The sequence below is a fragment of the Lontra canadensis genome, unplaced genomic scaffold, assembly GCF_010015895.1.
Source record: "Lontra canadensis isolate GAN:19392208 unplaced genomic scaffold, GSC_riverotter_1.0 scaffold73, whole genome shotgun sequence".
Lineage (NCBI taxonomy): Eukaryota > Metazoa > Chordata > Mammalia > Carnivora > Mustelidae > Lontra > Lontra canadensis.
This window is the reverse complement of record NW_022631067.1, coordinates 799,359-815,020: the sequence shown is the minus strand read 5'-3', so window position 1 is coordinate 815,020 and position 15,662 is coordinate 799,359. Positions and strand designations below refer to the sequence as shown.

Below are 15,662 nucleotides of genomic sequence, written 5' to 3'. Positions count from 1 at the left end.
GCTTGTGGGGGCACTGGGGACTTCGGTCCGACCACATGCTTTTGGCCTGTCACCCACTTGCTCACAGGGGGGCACACATCTGCTGGACCCCCCGGACCCCTCTCTTCCCATGGAGGGGGCACAGGTCAGATGACCTCAGCTTGGGCCAGGCCATGGGCCTGGGCTGCTGGGGGCTCGAAGCCGCAGTGAGCTGAGCCCAGGGAGCCCCCACCGAGGTGGGACTGACCCCAGGCTCCCGGGCGGCGCGCACCTGCAGAGCTGGGTGGGTGTGGGCGGGTGCTCACAGCAGGCCCGGCTCCCGCCCACCTCCCTGTCCGGCCGGTAGAGAAGTAGCTGTTCTAACTCCTGTGTGGACACCAACGCCAGCGACCCGAAGGGACCCACGAAGGGGCCAGGTCTGATTAAACCTGAGTTTGCCGCAGCAACCCCCGGGGAGCCCGGCGTGGGTTGCTGGGCCCGGCTCGCAGTTCCCCGACTGCCCCGGGTCAGAAATAAGCGGGACTTGGGAAATAACATTATTTATCCGTGGCCGGTGTCTCCTCTGGCTCTTCATGTGACCCAAGGGGAACCTTCTCCGCCTAGGGTGTTCCTCAGGGAGCTGCAGAGCTACACGGACTGCCCGGAGCTGGTTGGGAGGTGCTTCCTGGAACGGGTACGTGTTGTCCCGACGTGCACTGTGCCGGGCCATCCTTGTAAAGTTTCCGCGGGACGCAGTCATGACTTCAGACCCTGTCACCGTCTCCTAACCCCTGGGGTTACCGAGTGCACATGTCCCCGGGCTGCCTGAGACACGGTTTTCTCTGAGCCGGTCATGGGCTCAGTAGCACCGGAATCCGAACGTGTCTGTCTTGACGGCTCATGCGCAGCTGGACTTCTTGAGCTGGTGGCTGTGTCTGGTCTCGCCCTGGTCAGCAGCCCCCCGGCAAGCGGGCCTGGGACGGTCGCCTCCCCTTTCCCCTCTTTGACATGGCCGTCCAGCTCCTTCCGGGCTGGGAGAAGTGGAGGGAGCAGGACGGGGCGTTCCTCTCAGGCCCGTCGGTGCCCTGTGCATGGAGCGGCAGGGAGCGTGTGGCCAAGCTGCTCATTTTCACGACACAGTGACACAGAGGCCGAGACACGTCCACGCGGCGTGGGGCTGAGCGCAGAGGAAGGAGGAGGGGCCTGTCGCTGCCCTGCGTCTGGCCGCTGCTCAGCTGCTCACTGCAGTTTGGGAGTTGGGGGAGGGGTCATGCTGGAGGTCACTGCTTCTCAAAGTGGGGGCCCCGGCCGGCAGCATCGGCATCCTGGGGCCTTACCGGAGACGCAGGTTCCCAGGCCCGCCCCACGCCTGCCGGGTCCGAGCCTCCGGTGGGGTTCTGCGTGTCACCAAGCCCGCGGGCAGCTCCGCGCACACGCGGTGGAGCCCCGAGCCCTGCAGGGTCTTTCTGTAGAAATCAGCAACTGTTCGTGGTCGGTAACGCTCACGGCAAAACGCCAGTGGCGTGGTGCTGATCTGCGGAGAGGAGGGGACGGACGCAGCCCCGTGGTGCACCCTGTGGGCTTGTGGCGCGGCACGGGAGACGGTGGAGGGGGCCGGGTGTGCCCTGTGACGCGCGCTGTCCCCGGGTCAGATGGAGGAGTTCCAGATCTACGAGAAGTATTGCCAGAATAAGCCGCGCTCCGAGAGCCTGTGGAGACAGTGCTCCGACAGCCCGTTCTTCCAGGTGCGTCTGGGGCCTCCCGGGGGCGCGGGTCTCCCTCGCCAGCGCACTCTCGCTCGGGGACCCAGCCGGTCTCACCGGGCGGGCTCTGGGCTTGCAGGAATGCCAGCGGAAGCTGGACCACAAGCTCAGTCTGGACTCCTACCTGCTGAAGCCGGTCCAGAGAATCACCAAGTACCAGCTGCTACTGAAGGTGGGCTGCTCGCCCCCGCCTACGCCCCCACCCCGCTGTGCCCTGCCGACCTCCCCCCACCCCGCTGTGCCTACTGGCCTTGTCCCCGCTCCCTGCCTGCGGCCTCCTCAGCCTCCCCGAGTGCCGCAGTCCCAGCACAGCCTCCTCCCCGCCCTGCGAGGGCCCTGGCTCTTTGCAGGCCTTCGTGCTGCACCTACTGTGCGCCGGCCGCTGTCGGGGGTCACGGGACCCAGACGTGAACAGTCAGGCCGACCCTGTCCCGTGGAGCATGGGCTCCAGTGTGCCCACACACCCCCCACGGCGCCCTACACGTGGTCCTCCCCACGAGGCCACCCATGTCCAGTGGCCTCGTCGGGTCTGAGTACACACACCAGGGGACGCACAGACGCCTTTAGCCATCACGGGTCTGTGGGTGTTGTGTGGAAGGGAAGGAGTGGCAGGTCTAGGAGAGGGAGACGTGGCGAGACCCGGCCGAGCGCCTGGCTGGGGCGTCCCTGTCAGCAGCACCAGGCAGGACCATTGGGACAGGCAGGGCACGGGGGTGGCTCCTGGGCCTCCCCGGCCACGCAGGGAGCCACACTCCACGTCCCGAGGGTCCACGCAGGGCCGGAGCGGGAGTCCCGTGTTTCCGCGGCGTGTGACGGTGCCTGCGTCCCCCAGGAGATGCTGAAATACAGCAGGAGCTGCGCGGGGGCCGAGCACTTGCAGGAGGCCCTGAGCTCCATCCTGGGCATCCTCAAGGCCGTCAACGACTCCATGCACCTGATCGCCATCACCGGCTACGACGTAAGGGCCTCCGTGTGCCGCCACCGGGCCGGGGACTGTGCAGAGCCGTGCCGCAGCTCCCTGCGCATGCGCATCCCTGTGGGCTGGCAAGAGCCTGGTTCTGACGGGTGTCTGGGGCGGCTCGGGGCCAACGGACGCCCAGCTTGGGGCGTGTCCCCGAACCCAGGGCACTGGGGAGACGTCATCCTGCCGAGCTGCACGTCCGCTCGGGAGCCCCAAGGGCGTTGGACTCAGGGCTGGTCTGGTTTCGCTGCCGCTCGTGGGTTGGGGACAGGGGACACGCGGGTGTGAAGGGCAGACTCTGTTTTCCTGGTGTCCCCGAATTAGGTCAGGGCACTCATTTTGTTGCCTCTCTTGTCCACTTGCGCTCACCCTGTTTATTTAATGTAACAGGCTTTATTTTTAGAGCTGTGTTGGGTTTGCAGCAGAATAAGGGAAGGCACGAGGACATCCCACATGCCCCTGTGCCCCCACGCACAGCCCCCCATGTCCCCACACCCAGCAGGGGCCTTCGTCACAGGGAGGACCCCTCGCCGGCCCACCATCCCCACCCAGGCCTAGGGTGTGCCTCCGGTGGGTTTGGACAGAGGCTGAAGGCCCTGTACCCACGGGCACAGGCTCGGAAAGAGGAGTTTCACTGCCGGAAGACCCCGTGTCCGCCCTTTGCCCCTCCCCCGGCCCCCAGCCACCTCCACGGTTCTGCCTTTCCCCAAGTGTCAGTAGCGGGGTCCCACCGGCCGCAGCCCCCGAGGCGGGCGCGTCTCCTCGGCTGCGGGCGTGTAAGGCCCCACGTTCGTTCCGGGCGCAGGGGAACCTGAGCGAGCTGGGGAAGCTGCTGATGCAGGGCTCCTTCAGCGTCTGGACAGACCACAAGAAGGGCCACTCCAAGGTGAAGGACCTGGCCAGGTTCAAGCCCATGCAGCGGCACCTCTTCCTGCACGAGAAGGCCATGCTGTTCTGCAAGAAGAGGGAGGAGAGCGGGGAGGGGTACGAGAAGGCCCCTTCCTACAGCTACAAGCAGTCCCTGAACGTGAGTGAGGATCCAGCAGCCGCGGCCGCGCCGCCCGTGACTTTGGGGTGGGGGTTCGGGACCCCCACATCCTCGGCCCCCACCCCGAGCCATTCCCTGCGTCGGCACGACGCACTGACCCCTTCCAACGACGGGAGGGCGCGCTCGCATCCCGCACACGACCAACGTCTGTCCCCTGCTGGCGCGGTCAGATGGCGGCCGTCGGCATCACGGAGAACGTGAAGGGCGACGTGAGGAAGTTCGAGATCTGGTACAACGCCAGAGAGGAGGTGTACATCGTACAGGTGGGGCCCCACCTTCTCCAGGGCCAGGCGTCGGGGACGTGTCGGCCTCTCTGGTGGGGGCAGGTGTCTGGAAGCTTCCGTGGAGCTTTATCTCCCAGAGGCCGTGCAGGGGCGCTGCCCTGAGCCGGACCCAGGAGAAAGCATGGGGAGCCCACAGTTAGGGTGCATGACAGGCTCGGGGGGTGCGACTAGCCTGGGGTGCTAGGGCTGCGAGCGCTCCCTGAGCCCATGTGACCCCCCCCGTCCCTGGGCCCTGGGATGGGGTTGGCCAGCACACGGGACAGGCCCCTTCCAGTAGCCCCCCACGCTCAGATGTGGGATGCGGTGGCCGTGGCAGCCTGTCTTAGCACGCATACCAGCACGGCAGCCCATGGTGATGGCACCGGCTCCAGCTCGGGCACTGGCCCCCGGGAGCTGCGGGGGTGGCAGCCGGCACTCTGGTTTTCCACAGGCCCCGTCTCCAGAGCCCGGCTGTCTCTGCCCTCTGGCCACATGCCTGTGCTGAGGGAGGCCCCGGCCCACCCCTCTTGAGATTAAAGTCCATTTCAGAGTGTCAGGCGCCCATCTTCCTTGTCACAAAATGATGCCACGGGCCACTTCTGGAGAAGCATGCTTGCAGGGGGCGGTCGGTGCCCCAAGTGTTCACCAAGTCAGATGCCAGCAAGGCTGTGAAGTGGGGAGGCCGGGCAGTTGGCCCATCACCTGCGTGGCCCACAGGCCCTCCCGTCATGCCGTGCCTGTGCCACGGTCCCAAGGCAAGGGGACCGCCCACCGCCCCCTCCTTTCTCCGGGGCAGTGGCCCTGCTGTCCACTCCCGGGGTGGTCCGTAGGAGCTTTGAGAGTCAAAGGCAGAGCAGTGTCTTTGGGGAACGTGCGTCCTCACGTCCTGACCTTCCTTCTGGCACAGGCACCGACCCCCGAAGTCAAGGCTGCGTGGGTGAGCGAGATCCGCAAAGTGCTGACCAGCCAGCTGAAAGCCTGCAGAGGTAGCGGCCGCGGCGGCCCCCAGCCAGGCTCCGGTGCACTTCTTTGCACGGCCAAGGCAACCCCCACACCCGGGGCTCCTGGCAGGGCTGCGGCCTCACAGGTGAAGTCGGTCACGCACTTCTGTGTCCCTCCCTGCAGAAGCCAGCCAGCACCGTGCGCTGGAGCAGTCCCAGAGCCTGCCTCTGCCCGCGCCGCCCGGCACCAGGTGAGGGGCCGCGCCGGTCGGCACAGCGGTCTGCACGCACCGCTGTGTTCACGCGGCTGGTGACCCAAACCTCCTCCAGGGGTTTTGGGTCACTCTGGGTTTGCCTGCAGGCCCCGGAGTGTCCTCTGGCCTTGCGTGCTGGGGGTCTGTCCCCGCGGGCCAGCCTCAGGGACGGGGTCTCCGGCCCCACCACGGGTGCAGGCCGGCTCCTGCCGTCTCTGTTTTCCCACTGTGGGTTGTTTCCTGGTACAGTCAGCGCAGCACGTGCTGCTGGGGAAGGTGACAGCCTCCATGTTTCCGTGACGGTGGCGCCTCAGACAAGGACCCGGATGTGTGGGGCCAAGGCGCAGAGCCATGCCGGACGCACCGGCCTCGCACCGGCTCACTGGCCTTCCCTGCCCTTGGCTTTCCTTTGTCACTGCACGCCTTCCGAGTGGCTCCGTGACTCTGTTTCTCCCGTTTCTCCCATAAGCCCTGTGATGGCTGGTGGTAGAGGACACAGTCCAAGCAAATACTCCACCCAATGATGGTTTGAAAAGAGAAAGTCCGTCCTCCCCAACTCAGAGAACCGCCTCCTTGCTCACGCCCCGCGTGTTTGTTTGCTCTCGTTGGGTCCTGCTCCGGGGAACCCAGAGGGGCTGAAGGGCCCGACGGGACCCCAGGGCAGCTTGTGCCTTGGAGCCTCAGGAGGGGCTTGGAAAACCGACCTGCAACTTTCTGCTTCTGTTTCCGGTGCGTGTGTGACGTCATTAGTCCTTCGAAAGGGACCGCGAGAAACATCAAGAAGTTGGAGGAAAGGAAGACCGATCCCCTGAGCCTGGAAGGCTACGTGAGCCCCACGTCACTGCCGAAGCCGCCGGAGAAGGGCCGAGGTGGGTGTCCGCGCAGCGAGCCGCGAGCCGGCGTGTCCAGGACACGCACCACTGCCCGCAGGGCTGGGACCGCAGCCCACGCGGCCGCCCCACACCGCCCTCTCTCTCCCTGCGTAGATGACTCGGTGCCCAGCTCCACCTCTGAAAGCTCCGCGCTTTCCAGAAAGCGCTTTACCCTGCAGGGCTTTGCTAACCTCAAGGGTCAGAAAGGTAAAAGGCGCCCGCCTGAAACCCGTGCTGTGGCCGTGTCGCTCACCGTGGTGGCGTGTCTGTCATCCATTCGTGTGGTGCTCATCCGGGGGGCGGCCGCGGCGTCTCCCAGTGGACCGCGCGTCCTGACCAGCGCTGCGTGTCTGTGTCCGTGGCGCACGTGGCCCGAGTGCTCTCCGCGGGGCCCCGGGTAGGAAAGGGTGGAAGCCCTTTTCCTCACTCAGGAACGGCACCTCCCGCGGCCCGCCCCTTTCCGGCCCCGCCCTGCTCGTCCCAGCGGGGTCACCTTCTGCTCTGAGCTCCTGCTGCTGTCACCCGTCTCTGAGGGGTGGCCGCTGGTGCACGGGGGGCACAGGGGGTCCCTTGCGTGGACACGTCCGAGAGCTGGTGGCCTTCCGGAGCGGCGTGGCGCTGAGCTGTGCGGAGGGCTCTGTTCGTGTTTTTGTTGCAATTTATAAAATAGAGCTAAGTTGGCCTCAAACTTTTTTTAAAAAAGGAGGAACACATTCAGGCGCTTATCTTGCTGATGGCAAGTGGCCCCCCGCATGCGCCTCCCTGCCGAGTTCAGAAACGCCCCTCCCGCGGCCCCAGAGGGCCTCTCCCGTCCCCCGCATGAGGGACCCCCCCACCGCCCGCGCCGCCAGCTTCGTTGGGTTCACAGGAAGCTACGCTCGCCCCACCCGGACGAGCCCGCCGGGCGCCCGCGTCGCATCCCAGCATGAGCACCGCTCCCCGCGCCCCCCACGCCCCCACGCAGCCCCTCACACACTCTCTCTGCATTTGTCCCTCTTCCTCCCCCTGCAGCGTCTCCTACCAGCCCTGACAAAAAAGCTAAGCGACACGAAGTGAAGAGCGACCCCACGCCTTTTGGTGTACGAGGTAGAGTGGCCCCACCTCCCGGACGTAGCCGGAACTCCCTGTGGCCTTCTGGTTAGGGACACTGTCTCACCCTCATTCGTCACTGGTGACGCAGAACAAGACAGGTCCTCGAGGCAGGAGCAAATTCACTGCTTTCTCCAAAAGCATGACGCCCTGGTGACACGTTCCGTGATGACGGTTCTTGGGTTCTCAGGTTCCCAGTCGCGCTCCCACCGGGTCTGCCCAGAACCTGCAGAACCAGCCAGGCCCGCCTGGCCAGCGCGCCAGTTAGGCTCGGCCGTTACCGCCGTCGTGCCGGCTATGGGGCACCCTGTCCTCGGGCCCCTGCCGCGACGGCCTCTCCCCTGCGTCACCAGTTGTCCCAGGCTTCTCGGTGGAAACACAGAACCGAGCCGCCAACGGCCTCTTGCTGGCCCCCATGTCGTGGGAGGACGATGGGCTGTGTGGACAGGTGGGGCCGAGCTCCATATCAGACCTTGGGCTGCTAGTTTTTGCTCCCTCTTATCACAAGGGTAAAGCATGTCCCCCCAAAACCCAAAGACCCTCCCACCGGCCCAGGCTGAGGGTCTGAAGTTTGCAGTGAGAGATTAACAAAGTGAATTTTCCAACAATTATGAAGGTTCCCAACACGCCCCCAGGACCCCCCAGGGGTCACCCAGCACACTCAGCCTCGAGCATGAATCTGTGTGCCCGGGACTCAGATGGCAGCTCTGTGCCTGCCGCCACATCACAGCTCGGAGGCTGGCGGCTTCCCACAGCCCGCACGTGGGTGGGCAGTGCCCGGGGGCCATCTCTGAGGTCCCAGGGCCTGGGACAGGGCTCACTTCTCCGTTGACGGCCTCATTTTCTACTTAAGTCCTGGAGATGTCAGAGCATTCCCCTGGCTGACTTCCCTCATGCAGAAGCTGGTGAAAGGGCTTGAGCCTGCCGGTGGCCGGTTGCCCGCGGTTCCTACCGCCTTTCAGCCAAGTTATGTCTTCTCACCTGTGACAGGAAGAGGAGGCGGCTTCATAAGGTCACCAAAGATGTGACCCCCGCCACCAGTCCCCCTTCCCTCCACTCCCCGTACAGTGAGCCGCAGGTGTCCTGGGTGCTCTTGCAAATGCTTACACGCTTGCTGCCCGAGAAGCTTCATCTGCCCGTCATTTTCCTCGGTGTCAATGTCAGGGACTATCTTGGAGAGAATAGAGGGGACTGCGTTCATGGTCACGTTAGCATAATGTCCCACAAACTCGCCAACGTGTGCGTAGGTCCAGGGGTGCCGTCCGGGTCCCGGACATGGGTCTCCTCAGCCCCCATCAGTGCCTCGGGTGCGTTGGGCATCAGTACCTCCCTAATGCCCCGGTCACAATGTTTTAAAGCAGAGATGTGGCTCAAGGCTGGTAGGGAACCTTCCCCCAGACACTCCGGGGCTGAGGGATCCCCGCAGGCCACCCCCTCAACTCTGCGCCTACAAAACCCTCCATTCTCCACGGCACCCAAGGGCAGTGGAGGGAGTGTCCCGTCGCTTGTGCAGTCTGTGGGCCACATGGCCGTCCCACCTGTAGGAGTCTCCCTGCAGAACACTCTGCCTTTCTGTGCTTACTGTCCTCAGACACGTGTTTGTCCTCCGTTGCCAGGAGCCCCGCATCCAGCGGTGGGCTGAAGCAGGAGACCCCCAGCCAGGCTGCCTGGCACCAGGACCCCCAGGCTCCCCTGCACACTGTGCACCCCCCCAGACGAGCCAGGCACACATGGCTGGGTGGTTCGCAGCGGGAAACCCCAGTGCCCCATTCCCGCACAGATGCCAGCCCCCCGCCATGCGACCCGCAGCCCAGCCCTGAGAAGGCCAGGCTCGGGGGCTCTCTGGCGCCAGGCCTGCTGCTGTGGCATGGGGTCCCGGGACACCAGGGGCCTCTGTGTCTCCCACACTCTCTTTCCAGGCCCAGCTCTGCTGGCTGATGGGGAGCTCCAGGGCCCAGCTCCCCGCTACGGGAGATAAGACTCCTAATGTCCCTTTAGCAAAAGCATCTCATGGCCAGCTGGAAACACCACAGGCCTCAGGGACGGGCCTGTCTGGCCACTTGTGCCTGTGCACCCCTGCCTCACAGAGGGGAGCGAGCCCTTGTCCTCAGGGAAAGCACGCTTCCTGCCAGGCCACATGGGATCTGGAAGTGGCACGCCAAGCCCACAGCCGGCGAGCCATCTTCCCTCTCGGACCCGCTGGCCTCCTGCCACTGTGCCACCAACCCAGGTGGTGTCCGTGGTCCTCAGGCCCCAGAAGGGGCTCCCACCTGCCACTTTACTGTGGGCCGTTACTGTGTTCAGAACCGGGAAGCCGTCGTCTCCCGTCTCCCTTCAACTTGCTCACTTTCTCCCTGACATTTGCTGCACATGGGAAATGCGGGTGTCAGTCTCTGGGGCTGCACGGCGGGGCAAACCCTGATGAGGGGTACGTGCGCGTGTCAGGAAGTCCCTGGGGAGTTCTCCTCCCACGTGCTGGTCCAGCCGCGCTCTGTGGCCAGAGCTCGTGCCAGGGGCCTGGGAGGGAATCCCAGCCTCGCGGAGACGTGACTAGGGTCTGTGTGCGGCACCTGCTGGCCAGTCCAGAGAGGGTCACAGCACCCTGACCTCACGCAGGGCCTGCGCTGCGCCCTCTGCGGCTGGTCAGGAGTGGGCCTGCAGGCAGTCTGACGGGTGTCGCAGGCTCCAGGTGCAAACTGCTGACTCCTTCCCTTTGCTGGTGTTTGCTCCAGCATGGATGGATTGTGGCATCTCCAGCTGGTGGCCCTTCAGGCTGTGTGCCCCAGGTCCACAGGCAGGGGTGCCACGGCAGAGCTTGGGATCACCTCCCCGAGAGGCTGGGCTCGTTGCTTCCCCTGGGCTGGCCGGGCGACAGAAGGAGGTGCTCTGGGCCCTGTCTCCCCAGACAAGGACAGCTGAGGCACGCGTGTCGGCAGTCATTCCTGGAGTCCACTGTGTGGCCAGCTCCTGGGGAGGGGGCAGACCCCTCCGGGTGCACGGGATGGGGTCGCGGGAACTGTGCAGACCCCCTTCAGGCAGGCTTGTGTTGGAAGGTGGCCCTCACTGGAGTCTGTGCTCTCTCAGGTTGGAACAAAACCTCTCAGCTCTCAGAAGCCCCTGAGGACGATGGCTGGTCCAGTGCTGAAGAGCTGATTAATTCCTCAGACGCAGAAGAGGAAGGCAGAGTGGGCCCCAGGAAGCTGGTAATCTTGGGGCCCCTGGGCCGTCGGCCCGGCCCCGGGGCCCCGGGCGGGAGAGCTCCAGAGCGTGACTGCAGTGCCGTGGCTCCCATGGCTGCTGGGCGGGGGGGCTCTTGGCCGCCAGGGCTCACTGTGGCTAAGCGCCCACCCTCCTCCTGCACCGCCAGACCCCCGGCAGACGGGCTTCCCCGCAGAGTGAACAGTGCACACACCTGATCTGCTCTCCAGAGAAGGGGAACGCCCTTGGGAGCATCTGCAACACTGTGCACACGGCTCTCCCGTGCTTTTTAGAGAACTCAGCTGACCAAGGGAGGATCCTGGTTCTCCACAGGCCCTTTCTTTCCCACGAGTGGCAAGGGGAAGCCGTTTACGTGTGAATCATCAGAGTCAGGGTCACACCAACAGACAGTACACGCTTAGCGCTGCCCTGGGCCACGCCCCAGGGCTCCACATGGCAGAGCCTTGTCCACATGAACAGGTTGAGTGTACACTGCGTTCCAGGCAGTCTAGACACCAAACACAGAGCAGAGGACAAATACACAAGTGTCCACTCTCACAGGGAGGCAAAGGAAAAGGTGGTAAAATACAGGGCATGTGAGGTGAGCATGGCTGCCGTTCACAGGGGAGCCAAGGAAGAGAGAGCGGCACATGCAAATGTCCTGGGGCTGAGGGATGCCTTTGGAGTGTTTGAGGCCGGCTGGAGTAGGTGGTGCTGCCGTGAGGCAGGACCACCAGGTGTGAGTCAGGGGCACTTTGGAGTTTAGTTGGGTTTTTAACATGGTCACAGTGAGAGACTTGACATATCCTATGACCAGTTCTTCCCCATTTAAAGTGACAGTTCCATCAGAAGCCCCACAAACAGCAGGGCCCTCATGAAATGCTCGTGTTCCTTCTGTTTTTGGGCGCTGGACGCCCACCTAGGCCCCTGCCTGCGGCAGACAGCCATGTACCCTTGCTCGGTGTGGGGGGCCGCAGACTGTGCTGTTTGACCTGCTGCGTCTTCTGACCCCAGGTTCCAGGAAAGTACACGGTCGTGCTGGGCGACGAGAAGGGAAGCCCCGACGCGTTTGCTGTGAGAAGTGGGGACGTGGTGGAGGTGGTACAGGAGGGTGACGAGGGCCTTTGGTAAGCTGCCTGCGAGGGGCAGGGAAGGGGTCAGGCCCAAGACCCCCCAGGGCAGGTGTGGGACACACAGCTGGAGCCCTGACCAGCCCACGCCTTCTCAGGTATGTCAGGAACCTGACCTCCAGCAAGGAAAGCTGGGTGCCGGCCAGCAGCCTGGCCTCGCTCCTCGGCACATCTGGCTCAGCTCAGTGCCTGAGCAGCTCAGGTAAGACCCCTGCCCCGTGCGGGCCACGCCCCGAGCCCGCGGGTGTTCACAGCTGTGCGCGGGAGCATGCAGGTTCAAAGCCGCAGCCGTTCTCGCCTGGTTTTCCCGCAGAGTCCAGTGCGGGGTCCACCCTGCTGAGTGCCTCCTCCAGCTGCGGCGAGAGCTGTGGGGCCCCCCTCTCAGAGCTCCAGGGGTAGCGCTGGGCCATGCAGGACAGCAGCCTGCGAGCCTCTAAGTTTTCCTTTGCTTGGGCTTGCTTAGTTTGGTGAGGGGACGGTGCTCTAAGACCCTGGGGAATGAGGACCCTGCCAAGACCCCACCGAGGAGCCACCCGCTGCCCATGGAGCTCTGAGGTGCAGATGCAGGGGCTGCAGAGAGAAGGTTCTGGAAGTCTGCCCTCCGGCCTCCACACCGGGACCAGCCCCGAAGACAGTGCAGAAGCCAGGTGCATGGGAAGACCAAAGTGCACCGAGCTTTCCAGGAAAACCAGGACGGACAGAGGGTGCCAGGCCGCCGCCAGGAGCCGGTCCTGGCCGCTCAGTGTGGTCCCGGCGTTGCTGGTCCGGTGCCTCCTGCGGGAGCAAGTGTGTTGTGGGAGAGACAAGTCCACTGACCCAGCAGCTTGGTGGGGTGACTGTTTTGTCTTTTACAAGTTTTTTTTAAAGCAGGGATTAATTCCATGGCCATTTTTTGTGGTACTCTGGCCGCTAATCTTTACCAAGAATCACTGTGTTTACATGAAATGACAATTTGATACTGTATTTGATATAAAAGTATTTTCTGTTACCGGGGTTTACAGGACAGCACGTTGTTTGTACTGCTGGGAGATCTGGGGCTCTCAGGGAGACCGGAGCCCCCCCAAACCCACCTGGGAACAGGCCCCTGGTAAAACCCAGCAGTGTTTCTACAAACAGCAGTAGAAACCACAGAGACGCCCTTATCTGTGTAAGTTAATTTTCCAAAAGAAAATCTAAACTCTAAGTTAAAATATTTAGCTTCTTTTTTACCAAAAAAAAATGGGGAACTTGATTTTTTTAACTAGCTTCACAGAATTGGGATTTTTTATTGTTTTTAAAGAATCAGTGAAGTGTGGTTTTGCTGGGTACTGTGTGAAGCAGTCCCCACACGGGCCTCGGGGAAACTGCGAGCTTCTGCCGGCCTCCGCGGTCACCTCCCGCGCTCGGTCAACCCCATGAACTTGGAAACGCAAGGAGTCCGTTACTGAAACCGAGGCAGGACCTGAAAGAAAACACTTCTGTTTTACCTTTTTGTTTCAGAAACAAATTCTGTTCTTTGGAAACACGGTCTGTATCTGCTGGGGGCGGAGAGTTTTCTATGTGTACGTGTGTGGGTGTGTACATAGGGGTCCCGTGTCAGGGACGCGCTGGAAACCGTCCCTCACAACCCTCCCTGAGCCCCGCGCCCGCCACCTGCGAAGCCCCTGGTGGCCATCCTCCATGTGTCTCTGCGGCCTTCCTCGGCGTCTAGGTGTGGGGACGGGCCGTGTCTGACGGTTTCCTCCGTGGGCTGCTCAGCCAGAGCCCCCACCGCCCCGGCCACCTCGGTGGCCTCACCACGCTGGGGTCCTCTTTTCGCTAAGGCACTTTAAAACCTCCTGTTCCCGTCACTGCTTCTTGTTTCATTCCAGGTCTTTTTTTTTTTTTCTGCTGATGTAAGTGAAATCTAAAAGTCAGAGTTCTTTATTGTATGGATGGAGTTTGAATAAATATCAGCCCCTCTCGCGGTCTGCCTTCGTCTATAAAAGCACAGAACTCCACCCGCCCCACACACATCGAGCTCACACTGGTCCATGCAGCACCGCGAGCTCCCACGGGAAACGTGGCCGGCCGTGAGCATGACCCAGACGGTGACCCACACGCTGCATTTTGTCAAGAAATGATGGAAATAACATGCATATTGTGTTGACCATGTAAAGGTAACAGAGGAAAGGGGAAATCACCGTTTTGGAACGAGAGTCCAAGTGGTGACTTCTGAGCCAGGCAGAGTCCGGGTAGGGGGGATGGGGGGAAGGGAAGCGTGACCCACAGCAAGGAACACAGAGGCCAGTCCACGCTGCGCTCACCCACACACCAGAATCTTGCTACACCAGTTCGGAGGGGATCAGATCAGACGCAATGGATAATTGCTAAGAGACGCGGTACAACCAAATCACTCGAGGGTTGGGAGTAGAGACCAGAGCAGAGATGTCGCAAGCACTGACCCCCCCAGGAGCCCCTCCTCAGACCCACGGGCCAGGTGCCAGTCTAAGACCCAACCCTGTGCTGTTGTGGGCCTGCCTCACTCAATGGACCGTGTGGCCATGAGCGAAGGTTGCAGGCAGGGTCCTGCTCCCTGAGCCCAGCCCTCTGGCTCCAGACAGCACTCGGGGCTGCGCGGACCGCCCTTCTCCAGCTAGCTGCCCCGTTCTGCCTCCGCTTGCCGCGTGGGCCTGGGGTAGAACGGCTATTTGCCTGCACTTGACTGTCTTTCACGGACCGAAGCCCCCCCCCCCCCCAGCTGCCCTCTGCTGTCGCGAACTCCCTGGAGGACCCACACAGGCCATGGGCTTGAGGCCTCCAGTGTGTGTCCCAAATCCACACTGGCAGGTGCTGCCCGTGAAAACCTGCTCCCCACGGCTTTGGGCAGTCGGAGAAGTAGCGTCCCTTTCCTGCCTCTCCCGGCCGGTCGGCCCGAGTCCACAGCCAGACGCTGCTCACGCGGCTCCGAGAACAGCCCCAGAGCCCGAGCTGCTCGAGGCACGCGGACACCGGAGTGAGAGCTCCCCGTGTTTGTATCCGCCGAGCAGGCCGGAGCGCAGCCTCTCTTGCAAGCAGAACCGTCACGGCTGTAACTGGCTAGATGGGTGACCCCAAGCAGGCCCTGACCCAAGGATGGATGGCATCTCTGTAAGGAGAGGGGGCGGACGCACAACTGGGAGGCCCTGTGCCGACTGAGGCCGGGGCTGGAGTGCAATGTCTGCAGGCTCCCCAGAGACCCCGGCTGGAAGGGACAGGTCCCCCGCTGAGCCTGCAGAGAACCAGGCCCGGCCGCAGACCCCTTGCTCCAGGACCTGTGGCCTCCAGAGCTGGCAGAGGATAGATTCTCAGTGTGGGAGTCCCAGTGGCCCCCAGGTAGGTCCCCAGGAGTCTGGGAAGGCCCTAGCTCGGTCTATGCCAGGCAGCTCCTGGGGCCAAGGGAGCGTGCCTGGGGCACTCCACCCACCTTGGCCTGCGGCCTCTGAGGCCCGAGTCACAGCTGCTGTTCACGGACCAGCCCAGGATCCACAGCCCCTCCACCTCCCAGAGGACACAGCAGCTGTTACCAATTTGGTAACGCAGACTTAGGAATGAACCAGTTCTCGTGCCGGGTGGAAATGGAGCCCGGACACCCAGGAGTCTCATTTGAGAGTGGCTGCTGCATCTGGGGCGCCCGGGGGACCCCGCCCCCAAGAAGGCCCCGCTCCGGTGCCTGCCGAAAGGGCCAGGTCCCTCCCCCACCAAGAACAAATTCCCAAGCAACTGCTGAAAGTAACAACCAGAAACTGCAGAAGTGAGCCACCTGTCCTCCCCTGGCGACCAGTGCTTCCCCTCAGGGGTTCGAGCTGGGGCCCTGTGGTAAAGAGCAGGGCCGTGGGGCTCCCACCCAGAGATGAGCCCAGCTGGCACCCGGCCTCTGCCATTTTGCCGAGGACGGAGCCCACACCGCTGGAGGCTGGATGCCCGTGTCAGTCTTGCGGTAACCGACAGTGCCGGGGGCCCAGGACAGTCCAAGTCGGCAAGGGAAGCCTGACATCCCGAGAAAAGCCGTGCCTTCTGCCAACCCTGCATGGAGGGTCACTCGGCACGTGGCCTGCGCCCAGGATGGCGGGAACCCCCCACCCCGTTCCACAAGGCTCTGTGGCTCACCCAGGAAGCGAGGCCCCCTGGCTGAGAGGCCCTGCGTCGGTGTGCGCGGCAGCCCTCCTGGGAACACGGACATCCACA

General features: G+C 63.3%; 1 protein-coding gene across 8 annotated transcripts in view; it reads left to right on the top strand.

The window, feature by feature from the left end:
- The window catches only part of MCF2L (MCF.2 cell line derived transforming sequence like), a 121,362-nt gene extending 108,348 nt beyond the window's left edge, over window positions 1–13,014 (top strand). For 7 of the 8 annotated variants that reach the window (XM_032881015.1, XM_032881019.1, XM_032881022.1 and 4 more), the window contains exons 18-32: window positions 583–652; window positions 1,611–1,703; window positions 1,801–1,893; window positions 2,554–2,679; window positions 3,488–3,709; window positions 3,901–3,993; window positions 4,901–4,979; window positions 5,119–5,185; window positions 5,939–6,057; window positions 6,175–6,267; window positions 7,072–7,146; window positions 10,234–10,352; window positions 11,362–11,474; window positions 11,576–11,679; window positions 11,791–13,014. In XM_032881015.1, coding sequence (XP_032736906.1) covers window positions 583–652; window positions 1,611–1,703; window positions 1,801–1,893; window positions 2,554–2,679; window positions 3,488–3,709; window positions 3,901–3,993; window positions 4,901–4,979; window positions 5,119–5,185; window positions 5,939–6,057; window positions 6,175–6,267; window positions 7,072–7,146; window positions 10,234–10,352; window positions 11,362–11,474; window positions 11,576–11,679; window positions 11,791–11,876 — 1,552 coding nt within the window. In that variant the 3' untranslated portion in view covers window positions 11,877–13,014. The remainder of the gene's footprint in view (window positions 1–582; window positions 653–1,610; window positions 1,704–1,800; window positions 1,894–2,553; window positions 2,680–3,487; window positions 3,710–3,900; window positions 3,994–4,900; window positions 4,980–5,118; window positions 5,186–5,938; window positions 6,058–6,174; window positions 6,268–7,071; window positions 7,147–10,233; window positions 10,353–11,361; window positions 11,475–11,575; window positions 11,680–11,790) is intronic. The other variant, XM_032881018.1, reaches the window with a different exon arrangement.
- The last annotated feature ends 2,648 nt before the right edge of the window (window positions 13,015–15,662 follow it).